Raw genomic sequence first — 18779 nt, forward strand, 5'->3', positions numbered from 1 at the left:
TGGACAGAACAGCATGTAGAGACTCACACTGTGAACTTTTGCTCCACGAACCACTGCAGGAACATACCTGCGGTGTTCCTGATAAAACTGATAAAATTCACAGACACTTTGAAAGAAGCAGCTTGCTGCTCCAAACATCACAAGATAGCCAAAAATTTGAGTTCCCAAAGAGTGAGAAGGCAAGAAGTTGGCCTCTGAACACACACCCTCATTGAGGAACCTGAAAATCCAGATCACAAGAGAAAGATTTAACCTTACCTAGAGCTGAAATGGATTTAGGGAGCCGAGCAAAATATAAAAGTAGAAGAGGCAGTGGGAAGAGCCCTGTAGGGACTCCTGGTCCCCAGCTTGAACCCCAGGAAAGCCATTCCTGGACTTATCTCACAGGGGTCCTTGGGGAAGGGAAGGCAGCCAGTGGAAATGGGGAGGGGCCACAGGGTGAAGGAAGTTCCTAGCTTGACTTTGTAATAATTTTAACTGAGCACAAACTTTCCTAAGTAGAATCCAAAGGAGGAGACAAATGGTAAGTAAAGATACAAGCGTAGAAGCTGCAGCCATTGGTCCTGACTGGCAGGGAGGAGCAAGGCCTGAGAGCCCTGCTTGCTTTCTCAGCAGGAGACTTGTAGCCTGGGGCAAGATCTCAACCCTGCTTACCAGATGCCTGTACGGAAACCTCAGCGCATCTAGGGAGGCACAGTGGGAGTGAGACTGACCTTGCTGCCTGTGTGGGAGTTGGGTGAGGTCTGTCACTGCCAGCTCTCCCCCGTGTCTCTGGAGACCTATTTGACACAGCAGAAATGGCCCAAATTTCCCTGGGAACATAACTCCATTCACCTGCGAACCAGCCACCCACCCCCAGAGTGGCCACAGCAAGTCCTGCCCAAGGAGAGTATGATCTCAGACCCACCTAACCTGCCTCCACCTGATGGTTTTTCTCTACTTGACCTGATAGCCAAAGACAAAAGATATGATCTCTTGGGAGCTCTGTGGCCCTGTTCATTATCTGAGAAACCCAAGTACCTATCCTAGCCAAGGCAAGGCAAGATTATATCCCCCTTCTACTGCTGCAGCTGGTGTTCTCTTGAAAGCACCACCTTCTGGCTGGAGACCAACCAACTCAAGCCATTACAGCAACTCGTAAGAGAACAACTCTGCTCCAAAGAAGGAGAAAACAACAGCTCATTCCACCACCTGCAACACCCTGGCTAACCAGAGGCCTGAGTCTGTCCATGTGACAACTTCACTGCTAACATAACCAGCATTCAAGAAAACCGGCGCACTAAACAAAACTACAGCCAAGGACTAAAACCAGTGCACTAAAACAAAACTACAACGAAGGACTCCCACAGAGTCCGCTTTACTCCCCTGACACCTTCACTAGAGCAGGTGCTGTTATCCATGGCTGGAAGACCTGAATGTGAATCACATCACAGGACTCTTCGCAGACAGTTCTTAGCACCACCCTGGAGCCCCAGAGTTCCACTGAGTGGCTAGAACCAGAAGGGCAATAACAATCAGTGCAGTCTGGCATTTTAGAAGCCGTATCCATACAAGAAGGGAGAGAGCACAACATCAAGGGAGCACCCCTGGGACGGAAGAATGTGAATAGCAGCCCTTGAGTTCCATATCTTCCCACTGAAACAGTCTATCCAGATGAGAAGTAACCAGGAAAGTCATTTTGGTAATATGACAAAACAAGGATCATTCTAGCTCTCCAGCAATGGATCTAAACCAAGAGGAAATATCTGAATTGCCAGAAAAAGAATTCAGAAGATTTACTATTAAGCTACTTAAGGAGACACCAAAGAAAGGTGAAAACTATTTTAAAGCAATTTTTAAAAATACAGGATATGGATGAAAAAGTCTCCAGAGAAATAGATATCATAAAGAAAAGATGATCACAACTTCTAGAAATGAAAGACACACTTAGAGAAATGCAAAATACACTGGAAAGTTTCAGCAATAGTATTGAAAAAGTAGAAGAAAGAACTTCAGAGCCCAAAGACAAGGCTTTCAAATTAACCCATCCAACAAAGACAAATACAAAATAATTTTAAAAAATGAACAAAGACTCCATGAAATTTTGGATTATTTTAAATGACCAAACATAAGAATAATTGGTGTCCCTGAGGAAGAAGAGAAATCTAAAACTTTGGAAAACTTATTTGAGGAAATAATCTAGGAAAACTTCTCTGGTCTCACTAGAGATCTGGACATCCACATATAAAAAGCTCAAAGAACACCTGGGAAATTCATTACAAAAAGATTATCACCTAGGCACATAGTCATCAGGTTAGCTAAAGTCAAGATGAAGGAAAGAATCTAAAGAGCTGTGAGGCAAAAGCATCAGTAACCCAAAAGGAAAACCTAACAAATTAACAGCAGATTTCTCAGCAGAAATCTTGCAAGTCTGAAAGGATTGGAGTCCTATCTTCAGCCTCCTTAAACAAAATAATTATCAGCCAAGAATTTTGCATCCAGCAAAACAAAGCTTCATAAATGGAGAGATAAAGTCTTTTTTAGAAAAACAAATACTGACAGAATTTGTGACTAACAATCCAGCACTACAAAAAAAAAAAAAATGGTAAAAGAAGTCCTAATCAAAATACCATCATTATTATTCACAGAACTAGAAAAAAATGATCCTAAAATTTATATGGAAACAAAAAAACAGCCCATTTAGCCAAAGCGAGACTAAGCAAAAAGAACAAATCTGAAGGCATCACATTACCCAACTTCAAACTATACTACAAGGCTATTTTTACCAAAACAGCATGGCACTGGTATTAAAAAGCAGGCACACAGACCAATGGTACAGAATAAAGAACCCAGAAATAAAGCCAAATACTTACAGCCAACTGATTTTTGACAAAACAAATGAAAACAAAGTGGGGAAAGGACATCGTATTCAATAAATGGTGCGGAGATAACTGGCAAGTCACATGTAAAAACATGAAAATGGATCCTCATCTCTCACCTTATACAAAAATCAACTGAAGATGGATCAAAGACTTAAATCTAAGACATGAAACCATAAAAGTCTTAGAAGGTAACATTGGAAAAACCCTTCTAGATATTGGGGTAAGCAAAGAATTCATGACCAAAAACCCAAAAGTAAATGCAACAAAAACAAAGATAAATAGATGGGATCTAATTTAAAAAGCTTCTGCATAGCAAAAGAAACACTCGGAAGAGTAAAGAGACAATCCACAAAGTGAGAGAGAATATTTGCAAACCATGCATCTGACAAAGGACTAATTTCCAGAATCTATAAGGAACTCAAATCAACAACAAAAAACAAATAATCTCATCAAAAAGTCGACTAAGGACATAAATGAAAAATTTTCAAGAGAAGACATACAAATGGCCAACAAACATGAGAAAATGCTCATCATTACTAATTATCAGGGAAATGCAAATCAAAACCACAGTGTAATACCATCTTACTCCTGCAAGAATGGCCACAATTTAAAAATTGAAAAATAATCGATGCTGGCATAGATGTGGTGAAAAGGGAATACTTTACCCTGCTGGTGGGAATGTAAACTATTAAAACCACTATGGAAAACAATATGGAGTTTCCTTAAAGAACTAAAAGTAGAACTACCATTTGATCCAGCAACCCTACTACTGGGTATCTACCCAGAGGAAAAGAAGTCATTATACAAAAAAGACACTTGCACACATATGTTTATAGCAGCACAATTCACAATTGCAAAACTATGGAAACATGGAGAGACCTCATCTTTTTTTTAACTTTTAAGTTCCAGGGTACAAGTGCAGGTTTCTTACACAGGTAAACTTGTGTTATGGGGGTTTGTTATACAGATTATTTCATCACCCGGGTATTAAGCCTAATATTCATTAGTTATTTTTCCTGATCCTCCCCATCCTCCCACCCTCCACCCTCCTGTAGGTCTCAGTGTCTATTGTTCCCCTCTATGTGTCCATGTGTTCTCATCATTTAGCTCCCATTTATAAGTGAGAACACGTGGTATTTGGTTTTCTGTTCCTGTGCTGGTTTGCTAAGGTTAATGGCCTCCAGCTTCATCTATGTCCCTGAAAAAGACATGATCTCATTCTTTTTTTTTTTTTTTGAGATGGAGTCTCGCTCTGTCTCTCAGACTGGAGTGCAGTGGTGCGATCTCTGCTCACTGCAAGCTCCGTCGCCTCCCAGGTTCACGCCATTCTCCTGCCTCAGCCTCCCGAGAAGCTGGGACTACAGGCGCCCACCACCACACCCAGCTAATTTTTTTTTTTGTATTTTTAGTAGAGACGGGGTTTCACCGTGTTCACCAGGATGGTCTCGATCTCCTGACCTCGTGATCCGCCCGCCTCGGCCTCCCAAAGTGCTGGAATTACAGGCGTGAGCCACCGCGCCCGGCCAATCTCATTCTTTTTTATGGCTGCATAGTATTCCATGGTGTATATGTACCACATAACATAAACAAACAGTAAACAACAGTAAACAAACAAACAAACAAACCCAAATAACCTAACTTAAAAATGGGTTAGTGGCCAGGCGCAGTGGCTCATGCCTGTAATCCCAGCACTTTGGGAGGCTGAGACGGGCAAATCACGAGGTCAGGAGATCGAGACCATCCTGGCTAACACGGTGAAACCCCGTCTCTACTAAAAATACGAAAATTAGCCGGGTGTGGTGGCAGGGGCCTGCAGTCCCAGCTACTCAGAAGGCTGAGGCAGGAGAATGGTGTGAACCTGGGAGGCGGGGAGCTTGCAGTGAGCCAAGATCGTGCCACTGCACTCCAGCCTGGGCGACAGAGCGAGACTCCATCTCAAAAAAAAAAAAAAACAGGTTAAAGATCTGAATAGGTATTTCTCCAAAGAAGATGTACTAATGGTCAATGTGTATATGGAAAATGCTTAACATCACTAACAATCAGGGAAATGCAAATTAAAATCAAAATGAGATATCACTCTACACCTGTCAGGATGGCTATTGTCAAAAGAAAACAAACAAACACAAGACAGTAAGTGTTGGTGAGAATGTGGAAAAACATGAGCCCTTGCAACCACTGGTGGGTATGCAAAAATTTTCAGTTAATATGAAAAACAATATTGAGATTCCTTCGAAAATTAAAAATAGAACTACCATATGATCCAGTGATCCCACTTCTGGGTACTTATCCAAAATAATTTCAATCAGGATGCTGAAGAGATATTAGCACCTCCAATGTTCATTGCAGCTCTATTTCCAATAGCCAAGATATGGATACAATCTAAATGTCCATTAAGAGATAAGTAAAGTAAATGTGGTATAGTCGTTCTATTGAATACTATTCAATCTTAAAAGAGATTCTGCAATATGTAACAACAGACAATTTTAAAAACTGGGATACTGGGGGCCGGCACAGTGGCTTATGCTTATAATCCCAGCACTTTGGGAGGTCAAGGTGGGCAGATCACCTGAGCTTGGGAGTTCAAGACCAGCCTGACCAACATGGAGAAACCCTGTCTCTACTAAAAATACAAAATTAGGCAGGCGTGGTGCTGCATGCCTGCAATCCCAGCTACTCGGGAGCCTGAGGCAGGAGAATCGCTTGAACCCAGGAGGCAGAGTTTGCAGTGAGCAGAGATCATGTCATTGCACTCCAGCCTGGACAACAAGAGCAAAACTCTATCTCAAAAAAAAAAAAAAAAAAAAAAAATCGGGGGGCATGGGATATCAAGACTCATTCTCTAACTCTAATAATAACACTGGCCTCTTGTTCAAGGAAAAATAAACCACGGGAACAGAATAGAACACTTACAGCCAAGAAACACAATCATGAATATGTGGAAATGTTATATATCACAAAAGTACAACTACAAGTTAGGGAGGAAATGGGAATGTTCTAAAAATGTAAGTGGGATGGGGAAGGAGGAGGAGTGAGACTCAGGAGAGGTCCACAGGAAATTTCTGCTATATCTGTAATGTTGTTTATCTTTTTTAAACCCAGCACCACAACTGCTATGTAATGTTTTATGTATGTATTGTGTGTGTATGCATGTATGTATGTATATATGTATGCATGTTTAAAAAGAAAAAGGAAGAGGAGGAGGAGGACCTAAAGGAAATGTGGCCAAATGTTAAGATTTGCTAAAATTGAATCCTGTAGTTGTGTATTATTCTTTAATATCTGTGCTGCCCAACACTGTAGCATAGCTACACATAGCTATTTAAATTAATTAAAATCAAGTAAAATTTAAAATTCAGTTCTAGTGTCCCACTAGCCACATTTCAATAGTCACATGTGACTGGTGGCCACTAAACTGGGCAAGGTATAGTTTGAACATTTTCATCATCACAGAAAGTTCTACTGAACAGAGTGGGCCTATACTTTTCTATAGGTTTGATCATTCATATCATTCATAATAAAAAATCAACAAGGATAAATTAAAGCCTGCAGTATACATGATGAGTGAAGAAAATAAAAGAAACTTAAGTAAAAAGGACATCATCTCATTCATATAAAGTTTATACCTCTTTGAGACATCATCATCCTCTGTCGCCCAGGCTGGAGTGCAGTGGTGCGATCTGGGCTCACTGCAACCTCCACCTCCAGGGCTCAAGCAATTCTCCTGCCTCAGCCTCCCGAGTACCTGAGTAGCTGGGATCACAGGTACATGCCACCATGCCCAACTTATTTTCGTATTTTTGTATTTTTAGTAGAGAAGGGGTTTCATCATGTTGGCCAGGCTGGTCTCAAACTTTTGACCTCGAGTGATCTGCCCACCTCCGCCTTCCAAAGTGCTGGGATTACAGGCGTAAGCCACTGCACCTGGCCCCCTTTACTGTCTGATTGGACTGTCAGATCTTTATCTCTCCCGAAATTTCCCAAAACCAAAGGGGAACAAACTCTTTGTTGCGTTTCCTAGACACTATTTCCCTTACTTTCAGGTTATTTTACCCAGTTTTTCCCTTGAGACAAGGTCTTGTTCTGTCGCCCAGGCCGGAATGCAGTGGCACGATCTCAGTTCACTGCAACTTCCACCTCCCGGGTTCAAGTGCTTCTTGTGCCTCAGTCTCCTGAGTAGCTGGGATTACAGGCACGTGCCACCACACCCAGGATAACTTTTTATTTTTTTATAGAGATGAGGTCTCACTGTATTGTCCAGGCTGTTGGGTTATTCTAACATTTGGTAGAGTATTTCATATGAGTATAAAAACTGCTCTCAGGAGCTGCTCTGTGAAAATGAAGTGGTTTTCCCACCTTTGGCTTTGATGACCATGATCCTTTGCTGCAGGTCGATGAAGGGCTGGATCAGGCAGAGCCGCGGTTCCTGCTTCTGACTCAGGCAAACACCGTTGTGATTCACAACCATCCAGCTCCGGTCATATAGCAGCCCTTGGTTTCCTACAGGCCACCTGGTCACCTAAACAAAAAGGTAGACGTGTCTTAGGCCAGGGCTCCCCAAAGATGGTCTTCACCTATTTGTACAGTGGCTACACAAACACAGATGGACTTCATGAATTCAGCACCTACTCTGGAAGTAAGAAAGGGAGGAAGAGAAGAAACTAAAACAAAGAGGACAATGCAAAGGAGATGACATGGGAGCTGGATATCTCCCATTCAGCCTCCAGGTCCACACTCCACCCTTCTCCACTTCAAGCCATGTTTTAAGTAGGTAATGTTTTAAGTAGGTAACTTTTAACAAATGTTAAGATTTGAGTACAAGAGTGCAGTGAAAAGCAAGCCTCCTTTCCCAGCTGGCTCCAGCTGTGGCTCTTTTTTTTTTTTTTTCCTCTTGTTTTGTTTGTTTGAAGACGGAATCTTGCTCTCTTGCCCAGGCTGGAGTGTAGTGGTACAATCTCGGCTCACTGAAACCTCTGCTTCCTGGGCTGAAGCTATTCTCCTGTCTCAGCCTCCTGAGTAGCTGGGATTACAGGCACCTGCCACCATGCCCGGCTAATTTTTTGTATTTTAAGTAAAGACAGGGTTTCACCATGTTAGCCAGGCTGGTCTCAAACTCCTGACCTCCAGGAGACACATCTCATTCATTTGTCCCAATGTTGGTGATGTCAGCTTTTGTCACTTGGTTAACATGGGGTCTATTAGGTTTCTCCATTGTAAAATTCATCACTAAGTAGGTGGTACTTACTAATTAATAAGTATTTTATGGAGAGATATTTTCAGAATATGCAGATATCCTGTTACTTATCAAATTTTCATTCATTCGATTTAGCATCTATTGATAGCTATTGCCTAAACCAATTATTGGCACGATGGTTGCAAAGTGGTTTTTAAAATTCTATCATTGATTTATTAGTTGGTATTCTACAGTAGGGTTGAGCTTCTTCTCTATTTATTCGCTAATTCATTTTTACTTTCTACCGGACTCATGGACTCCTATGTTGCTCAAATGCTCACCACTCATCACCATCAGTACTTATTTTGATGTACATATGGCCAAAAACGTGGCCAGCAGGAGCTCCTTCAAGCTGACTCCTGTGTCCTTTTGACATACCTTCAGGTCGCCTGGGCAAAGTGCTTCACCTCAAAACCCCCAGGCTCCATATCTATAAAATAGGGATAGTATTACTATCCACCTCATATTTCACCATTTTAAGGATCCAATGAAACAAACACATACAATGCTTCAGCACACAGCCAGCACACACATTCAGTGAAAGTTACAGCTATAATCAATAAGAGCAATGACACAGTCACCACTCAGAAACAGGGTCCTCTCAGGAGTCCCCATGAACAGAGTCATGTTCGAAAGTCAACACAGACCAAGAAGGGAAGAGTGAGAACGGCTTTTCTCACCACAACACTCTGATGAATGATTTTGATTTTCTTCATGCTTTTCTTCACTTTATCAAAAAATAGAGAGAGAGAGAGAGAATAATAAAATAAATAAAGAGAAGACTTTCTATGCTGCTGTGAAAGTCCTTACCTCAAACGCAGCACAGGATTTGATTGGATAGAGGTAAAGGTTGGTGACAACAAGTGGCCCAAGGGCCCCCTCCAGGACTCCTGCAGCTTTCTCTGAAGGAGTCTGCTGGGTTCTGGCGACGTCACACACAGGTGGGGCCACAGGCACAGCATTTACAGTAGTAGATGAGTTGTTCGAAACCCCAGAGCCTGTGAGGGCATCTTCCTGAGGCAAGAGGCTATGTCTGCCCATGACAGCAGGTATAACGTCAGCCTGGCTCTCTGCTGATGGGGCTCCAGCCTCCTCAGTGTCAGCATGGGCCTGAGGGACAGGCCAGTCCCCTGATGAGTGCAGGCGGGTGTCTATGATGAACCTAAGAAAGGCCTGGACATCATCCAGCGTTGACATGTATCCAAATGAAATCCTCACAGATCCTGTGGGCTGCCCATCTATGAGGTCCATATTGTCCCCACAGACATGACCAGCCTAGGATAAGAGGGAAGTGCATCAGCCAGAGTGACCCCTTTCTCATAGAGACATTGCAAACAGTTTGACAAAATAAATTTTGTTAATTTTAAAATTAACCCAGGAAAACAGAACTGCAACATTAATATGCGCTGTGCATCTGAGACATAGCTCAGCTCTCTACACGCAGGGGACAACTTTCTGGATCTCATTTTGCTCAACTGTAAATTGGGACCAATATCAATCTCAAGGGGCCCTTAAAAAGTTTAACAGAAATACTTCATGGAAAGCATTTACCTAGAGCCAGGCACAGGGCTGGCTCACAGAGGGGTCAAAACACAGACTAAGGTTTCAGAAGCACCAAGGGGTCAGCCTCAAGGTCTACCCGAGGCTGAGATGGGAGAAACGTCACTGGTCACCCTCGTTAGCCTCTCAGTACTGAGGGGAGGCCTGCATCCCTGAGAGCTGCCCCTTGACAACAGGGAAAGGCAGAGATGCTTCCCCTGCAAATGACCAGCTTCGGGCCACTGTGAAGGCCAAGGTCAGCTTCAGTGCCTCTGCCGGGAGGTGGGGAAGAAAGAGGAGAATCTCAGTCTCCAAGCCCAGCTGCCTGGTGTTGGTCACTGGTCAGCATAGTGCGTGGAGCAGCCCCGGACAAACCTCGGTGCTGGATCCGGGTCAGACACCCGAAGAAATGGAGCCACAGCATTCCATAGGACCAAATATTCTCTCTGGAGCTGTGTTTGTGTTCTGAGCCTCCCTCTCCCTCTCTATTTCTTCTCCTCCCTCTCCCCTATCTCCTCCCTCTCCTTCTCTCCTATCCCTCTTTCTTTTTAAACAAAACTTAAACTAGTTAAGATCTAGTATATACAATATTTCATGGCAACCAAAGGAAAATCAAATTAGAAACTCAAACCAATAAAGACTCTTTGCCACTCAAATTATTCCTAATGAAATGGTTCAAAACAGGCTACACCCTGAAGTGAAAACCCTCAGCCCGGGGGAGAGACACGGAGGGTGGGGATTCTGGGAGACGCAGAATCCCTGAAGCCCTGGAAGAGCTCCACTCCGCACCCAACCCAGATGTTGGCTCACTCCAGCTTGGAGGCTGTACTTCAGGAGGGCGAAACCAGATAAGGGCACATTCTTACACATCCCTTGGTAACACCCCTCTCTTGCCTTTAAATGGTTGGCCTCAAAGTAAAAACCAAATCCAAAAGTCTGCTATAAAGATAATATCTTGAAGCATTTTCTTTTCTTTTCTTTTCTTTTTTTTTTTTTTTTTTTGAGACAGAGTTTCACGCTTGTCGCCCAGGCTGAAGTGTCATGGCACAGTCTCGGCTCAAGCAATTCTCCTGCCTCAGCCTCCTGAGTAGCTGGGATTACAGGCATGCGCCACCACACCTGGCTAATTTTCTATTTTCAGTAGAGACAGGGTTTCTCCATGTTGGTCACACTGGTCATGAACTCCTTACCTCAGGTGACTCGCCTGCCTCGGCCTCCCAAAGTGCTGGGATTACAGGCATGAGCCACCGCAATTGGCTTTTTTTTTTTGAGACGGAGTCTTGCTCTGTCATCCAGGCTGGAGTGCAATGGTGTGATCTTGGCTCACTGCAACCTCTGCCTCCTGGGCTCAAGCAATTCTGCCTCAGCCTCCTGAGTAGCTAGGATTACAGGCGCATGCCATCATGCCTGGCTAATTTTTGCATCTTTAGTAGAGATGGCGTTTCACCATGTTGGCCAGGCTGGTCTTGAACTCCTGACCTCAGGTGATCCACCTGCCTTGGCCTCCCAAAGTGCTGGGATTACAGGTGTGAGCCACTACAGCCGGCCTTCTTGAAGCATTTTCCATGTGTATTCCCTTTCCTTTGTACATGCACAGAGTAGGCGTGGAGAAATGAGTCTGCACAGCAGCCCCCACCCCAGACGTGCAGGCAGCAACAGGTGTTGTTGGGTCTCGCTGACTAGTGTCCGGACTGCAGAGCCCTGTACCAACCTGAAAATTCTTCCTGACCATCTCGTTGCTTATGCCCAGGTGCCTCTGGCAGGCCCCAGTGTTACAGAAGCAGCCAGTTCGCAGGTGGATATTGTAAAGACTGGCCATTTTGTCCACCTGTGGATTTAATGTAACATGGAATGAGCTGTTACCAACGTGCAGTTTTACTCTCAGAGTTTCAGATCAGGATTTGGACCTCTCTTTCCTAATAATAAAATGATGATACAAGCCTGGAATTGTCCCCTAAAATGCCATGATCTATCATAGGTTAAACATTGTATAAAATGGGGCTGGAGACAGTGCCTTCTTGGCATCAGCTGCACAGGGTTGGACCACAGAGTGGGCCCCGTGAAGTGCTATTCGAGCAGCCCCGCCGCAGCTCGCAGCCTGGACTCCAGGTGTTACTGTGTCCATGCTGAGTGTGATTGATTTGCTTTTCCTACTTTCTCCAACTCTCGGTTTAATCATAGAATTACTTTTCAGTCCAGAAGTTCCCGAAGCTCTTTCCTGCCCTCTGGAGGCTCTGGGAGGTGGTTCACATTCACATGAGCCCCTGGGATGTTTGCCCCAGCTCCTCCAGGCTGTGAGTCAAGGACTCCATTCCCCCAAGGGCCTGGGGGCCCAGTGGGAGTCCTCACCCTGGGGCTCAGGCTGAATTCAGCGGGAAGAGTCACTGAACTGCATTCAGGAAAATAAACACATCTTCCTCAGCTGGGTGAGACTTTGAATTTTTCTCCCTGGGAAGTCACATGTGGGGTGGCCAGAGGTCACCGTGTGGTCAGCCAGGGATCTTGGCTGGGCAACGATGCCTCCCACAGACCCTTATCAAGACCATGGCAGCCTTCACCTTGGCCATCTCCTCTGGTGCGTCAGTGAGAAGAAACCATTCTCTGGGTTGAATCGAGGGGCTTCAGATGAACAATTCTGTTTCTTCACCCTTGGCTAATGGCCCACTGGCATGTAAACCTGCTAGTGAATTCAGGAGTCTCCCAGCTCTAAGGTGAGTCCTGGCAGCTCTACTGGGCCCAGCCAACTCCATCTCCAGAGTCAGGTTTCCCTTTACCCGGCAATTCCTAGGGAGACCCCCGACCCCCTGTCCAGCTCCCACCAGGCTGAATTAAGAGTCCGTGTGGCTGCCCCTCACCTGCTCCCCCATATTCACCATTCCAGTTACTTTTGCTATGAAGTAGGCCACCCCAAACTAGGGAGAATAAAACAACCACCCTTTTATGCAGCTCACGGCTACAGTGTGGGAAAAATTCAAACAGGGCACAGAGGAGATATCTCCTCTCTGTCTCAAAATGTCCAGAGTCTCAGCTAGGAACACTGGAAGGCTGGGAGTAGTTTGGCATCTGGGGGTTGGGATCATCTGGAGATTCCTTTACTCCTGGGTCTTTGTGGTCCCCAGGCTGGAAGGTCTTCAGAATTAGGACCACCAGCCACAGTCCTGAGCTTGGCCTCTCCGTGTGGCTTGGCATCCTTGCAGCACGCATAGCAGCCTCAGAGAACAAGACAGTAGCTGACAGGGTAACTCCAGGCTCCAAACCTAGTGTCCCAGGGAACAAAGCCAACGTGGCATCACCTCTTCTGATCTAGCCTTAGAAGCCATGCAGTGTCACCCTCCCAGCACTCTGTTAGCTATGAGCGAGTCACAGATCAGCCCAGATTCTAGGAGAAGACCCATGGATCCCCAGCCCTCCATGGAGGAGTGTCAAAGTCGCATGGCAAAGTCCCACGGCAGCAGAAGACGCTGTTGCAGCCACACTTACTCTTTGTCCTAATTTCCCATTTATGCATCTGTCTCCTCTTGCCCTCAGCCCTGGGGAATCCCACACAGGCCCAGACTGTGCCCAGCCAGGTGAAGGACGTTGTTTGCTATGGCAAGATGAGCACAGCATTCAGGGAGGACTGAGAAACTGGCCCAGTAACAATGTGCTGGAGGCTCCCAGCCTGGGAGTCTTTGTGCCCAACATTTATTGAGCACTTACTTTATCCTGGGTGCTGTGCTAAGGAATGTATATATTGTATCTCATTTAATCCTTATATCAACACTATAATCAGGGTATATCGTTATCCCCATTTCATAATCTTGGAGGGCTTAACTTGCCCAAGTTCACAGAGCCGGCAAGAGGCAGACAGACTCTGAGTCCCCACTCTTAACCACCATGCAGAGTGACTTCCAACAGTAGGAGAATAAAATTAGAGGCCTGGATATACCAAAACAAGAACCCAAAGCCTTCTCATTGGCAGCTAAATTCTTTACACATCCCCTGATGAAAAAGAGACAGCCAAACTCAACTGAAGTTTCCGAAGGCCACCAAAATCCCTGTGGAAATTCCCACATCGTGAAGTTCCCTGAACCAGGAAAAAATCATAACTGCACTTGCTTGAACTGGCACAGTTAGTCATGCCTTAGCCACCGAATCCATTCACATGGTGAGCTTCCTCTACCAATGCATGGAGGGAGAAACTCATCCTGTGTCTAGCCCTGAGGAATGAGACTCCCCAGACACCTAGACACGCAGCCTCACGTCCTGGCGATTCCTCTCGTTGGAGGCTTCTTCTCCACCACCAATCCCATGCCCCTGCCACAGCACACACAATTCCTTTTTTTTTTTTTTTTTTTTGAGACGGAGTCTCGCTCTGTCGCCCGGGCTGGAGTGCAGTGACCGGATCTCAGCTCACTGCAAGCTCCGCCTCCCGGGTTTACGCCATTCTCCTGCCTCAGCCTCACGAGTAGCTGGGACTACAGGCGCCCGCCACCACACCCGGCTAGTTTTTTGTATTTTTTAGTAGAGACGGGGTTTCACTGTGTTAGCCAGGATGGTCTCGATCTCCTGACCTCGTGATCCGCCCGTCTCGGCCTCCCAAAGTGCTGGGATTACAGGCTTGAGCCACCGCACCCGGCCTTTTTTTTTTTTTGAGACAGAGTCTTGCTCTGTCACCCAGACTGGAGTGCAGTGGTGCGATCTCAGCTCATGGCAACCTCCACCTCTTGGGTTCAAGTGATTCTTCTGCTCAGCCTCCTAAGTAACTGGGGTTACAGGTGTGTGCCACAACGTCCAGCTAATTTTTATATTTTTAGTAAAGACAGCGTTTTGCCATGTTGGCCAGGCTAGTCTCCAACTCCTGACCTCAGGTAATCTACCCACCTCGGCTTCCCAAAGTGCTGGGATTACAGGTGTGAGCCACCGTGCCCAGGCACATTTACTTTTGATTCAAGAATAAAACTTACGTTATCAATGACCTAGAATAACATATTTAAGAAGGCAAACCTTTTACCTCTGATGCATTTTCCACCTTCACCCCTCCAAAAGCATTTAAAATATTGTGCTTCTTAGTAATGTCAGGGCTGGTTCTGCCAGTACTGACAGCTGAGGGCATGGGGGCGAGGGGTCTGCACAGCGGCCATACCCAAGAGACCACCTGTGGCTGTACAGTGTCTGCCCCTGAACACCAGTGAGGACTAACATCTTCCCCAGGAGAACCTTCCCCAAGTGTATTCTTTAGAAAGTGTATGGCTATTCAGAAAAGTGGGGGAAAAGATTCCTTGGGAAATGAATTTTGTTTGGGAAATCAAGGGTTTAGCAAATGTGGATTGACTCCCTAACTCATTCTATAAGGACAGTATCATTTTAATACCAAAACATGGCAGAGATACAATGAAGAAAGAAAATTTCAGGCCAATACCCATGATGAACATAGACACAAAAATCCTCAACAAAATACTAACAAATCAAATCCAGCAGCATATTAAAGAGCTAATCCAGCCGGGTACAGTGGTGCACACCTGTAATTGCAGCACCTTGGGAGGCTGAGGTGGGCAGATTGATTGAGCTCAGGTGTTCAAGACCAGCCTGGGCAACATGACAAAACCCTGTTTCTACAAAAAATACCAAAACATTAGCCAGGTGTCACTACTGGGTATCTACCCAAAGAAAACGTCATTATGTGGAAAAGACACACACACACACATTTATAGCAGCACAATTCACAATTGCAAAAATATGGAACCAACCTCAATGCCTATGAACCAATGAGTGGATAAGGAAAATGTGGCATATGTACACCATGGAATACTACTCAGCCATAAAACGAAACAAAACAATGGCCTTTGCAGCAACTTGAGTGGAGCTGGAGGCCATCATTCTAAATGACGTAACTTAGGAATGGAAAACCAAATATCATAGGTTCTCACTTATAAGTGGGAGCTAAGGTAAGAGGATTCAAAGGCATAAGAATGATATAATGGACTCTGGGGACTCAGTGGGGAAGGATGGGATGAGGGAGAGATAAAAGACTACATATTGGGTACTATGTGTACACTGCTTGGGTGATGGGTGCACCAAAATCTCAGAAAACACCACCAAAGAACTTATCCATGTAACCAAAACCCACCTGTACCACAGAAAACTAGTAAAATAAATTAGCTGGGCATGGTGGCATGTTCCTGTAGTCCCAGCTACTCAGGAAGCTGAGGTGGGAGGATCACTTAAGCCAGGAAGGTCAAGGCTGCAGTGAACCAAGATCATGCCACTGAACTCCAGTCTGGGTGACAGAGTGAAACCTTATCTCCAAAAAAAAAAAAAAAAAAAAAGAAGAAGAAGAAGAAGAAAAAGCTAATCCACCATAATCAAGTAAGCTTTACTCCTGGGATGCAAAGCTGGTTCAACGTACAGAAATCAATATGTGTGATTTATCACATACACAGAACAAAAAACAAAAACCACATGATCATCTCAATAGACACGGAAAAGGCTTGTAACAAAATTCAGCATCCCTTCTGTTGAAAACTCAACAAACTAAGAATCCAAGGAGCATACATCAAAATAACAAGACCCATCTATGACAAAACCACACCCAACATCATACTGAATGGGCAAAAGCTGGAAGCACTTCCTTTGAAAACTGGCACAAGATAAGGATGACCTCTCTCACCACTCCTTTTCAACTTAATACTGGAAGTCCTAGCCAGAGCAATTAGGCCAGAGAAACAAATAAAAGACATCCAAATATAAAGAGAAAAAGTCAAGCTATCTCTCTTCACTGATAACATGATTCCTTACCTGGAAAATCCCATAATCTCTGCCCGGAGGCTCCTAGAACTAATAAACAACTTTAGTAAAGTTTCAGGATACAAAATCAGTGCATGAAAATCAGTAGCACTTTTATACACAAATAATGGCCAAGTTGAAAGCTACATCAAGAATGCAATCCCATTTATGATAGCCACAAAAATAATAAAATACCTAGGAATCCACCTTACCAGGGGGATATCTACAATGAGAATTACAGAATACTGCTAAAAGAAATCGGACACCACGCAAACAAACAGAAAAACATTCCATACTCATGGATAGGAAGAATCAGTATTGTTAAGATGGCCATACTGCCTAAAGCAATTTACAGAGTCAATGATATTCCTTTCAAACTACCAATGTCATTTCTCATGGAATTAGAAAAAAAACTACTCTAAAATTCATATGGAACCAAAAAAGAGCCCAAATAGCCAAAGTAATCCTAAGCAAAAAGAATAAAGCTGAAGGCATCACACTACATGACATCAAACTACACTACAAGGCTATAGTAATCAAAACAGCATGGTTCTAGCACAAAAACAGACACATAAATCAATGGAAAAGGTTAGAGATCCCAGAAATAAAGCCACACACCTACAACCATCAGATCTTTGACAAAGTAGACAATAACAACCAATGGGGAAAAGACTCCCTATTCAATAAATGGTGCTGGGATAACTGGCTATCGATATGCAGAAGATTGAAACTGGACCCTTTCCTATCACCACATACAAAAATAAACTCAAGATAGATTAAAGACTTAAATGTAAAACCTAAAAGTACAAAAATCCTAGAAGAAAACCTAGGAAATACCATTCTGGACATAGGCCTTGAAAAAGATTTCATGATGAAGACTCCAAAAGCAATTGCAACAAAAGCAAAAATTGACAAATGAGGCCTAACTAAACTAATGAACATCTGCACAGCAAAAGAAGCTATCAACAGAGTAAACAGATAACCTACAGAATGAGAGAAAATATTTGCAAACTATGCATCTAATAAAGGTCTAATATCTGGAAGCTATAAGGAACTTAAACAAATCAACAAGCAAAAAACAAACAACTCCATTAAAAATGGGCAAAGAACATGAACAGACACTTATCAAAAGATGACATATATGCAGCCAATAGCATATGAAAAAATGTTCGACATCATTAATCATGAGAGAAATGCAAATTAAAACCACAGCGAGATACCATCTCACACCAGTTGGAATAGCTATTATTAAAAAGTCAAAAATTAACATATGCTGGTGAGGTTGTGGATTAAAAGAAACACTTATACACTGCTAGTGGGAATGTAAATTAGCTCAGCCACTGTGGAAAGCAGTCTGGAGATTTCTAAAAGAATTTAAAACTGAACTACCATTGGCCGGGCATGGTGGTTCATGCCTGTAATCCCAGCACTTTGGGAGGCTAAGGCGGGTGGATCACATGAGGCCAAGAGTTTGAGACCAGCCTGGTCAACATGGTGAAACCCTGTCTCTACTAAAAATACAAAAATTAACCGTGTGTGGTGGTGCACATCTGTAATCCCAGCTACTAGGGAGGCTGAGGCAGGAGAATCACTTGAACCCAGGAGGTGGAAGTTGCAGTGAGCTGAGATTGCGCCACTGCACTCCAGCTTGGGCGACAAAGCAAGATTGTCTCAAACAAACAAACACACACACAAACAGAACTACCACTGAATCCAGCCATCCCAATTCCTTAATTAAATTACTGGGGTATATCTAAAGGAATATAAGTCATCCTACCATAAAGGCAAATGCACACATATCTTCATTGCAGCATTTTCTCAACAGCAAGGACATGGAATCAACCTACATGCATATCAGTGGTAGACTGGTTAAAGAAAATGTGGTACATATACACCCTGGGACACTACACAGCCACACAAAAAAATGAAACCAGTCCTTTGTAGCAACATGGTGCAGCTGGAGGCCATTATCCTAAGTGAATTAACATAGAAACAGAAAACTAAATACTGCATGTTCCCACTTGTAAGTGGGAGCTGAACATTGAGTATACATGGACACAAAGAAGAAAACCACAGCCACTGGGGCCTACTTAAGGGTAGAAGGTGGGAGGAGGGGAAAATTGAGAAACTATCTATCAGGTACCCATGTAACAGGCCTGCACGTGTATCCCCTGAACCGAAAATAAAAGTTTGAAGAACGCCAGGCACAGTGGCTCACGTCTGTAATCCCAGCACTTTGGGAGGCTGAGACAGGCAGACCACCTGAGGTCAGGAGTTCAAGACCAGCCTGACCAACATGGTGAAACCCCATCTCTACTAAAATACAAAAATTAGCCAGCCATGGTGGCGCACACCTGTAGTCCCAGCTATTCGGAAGGCTGAGG

The 18779-nt window shown here is 44.1% G+C and overlaps 1 protein-coding gene across 3 annotated transcripts in view; it reads right to left on the reverse strand.

Annotated features, from left to right (window-relative positions):
* The window catches only part of MOCOS (molybdenum cofactor sulfurase), a 59649-nt gene that overhangs the window by 20925 nt on the left and 19945 nt on the right, over positions 1-18779 (reverse strand). For all 3 annotated transcript variants that reach the window (XR_004429197.1, XM_033177948.1, XM_033177947.1), the window contains exons 7-9: positions 11342-11458; positions 8902-9366; positions 7215-7377 (exon numbers count right to left, since the gene is read on the reverse strand). Coding sequence is in view for 2 of the 3 variants with exons in the window: in XM_033177948.1 (XP_033033839.1) it covers positions 7215-7377; positions 8902-9366; positions 11342-11458 (745 nt within the window). In the remaining variant the exon portion in view is untranslated. The remainder of the gene's footprint in view (positions 1-7214; positions 7378-8901; positions 9367-11341; positions 11459-18779) is intronic.

The sequence above is a fragment of the Trachypithecus francoisi genome, unplaced genomic scaffold, assembly GCF_009764315.1.
Source record: "Trachypithecus francoisi isolate TF-2019V2 unplaced genomic scaffold, Tfra_2.0 Lachesis_group19, whole genome shotgun sequence".
Lineage (NCBI taxonomy): Eukaryota > Metazoa > Chordata > Mammalia > Primates > Cercopithecidae > Trachypithecus > Trachypithecus francoisi.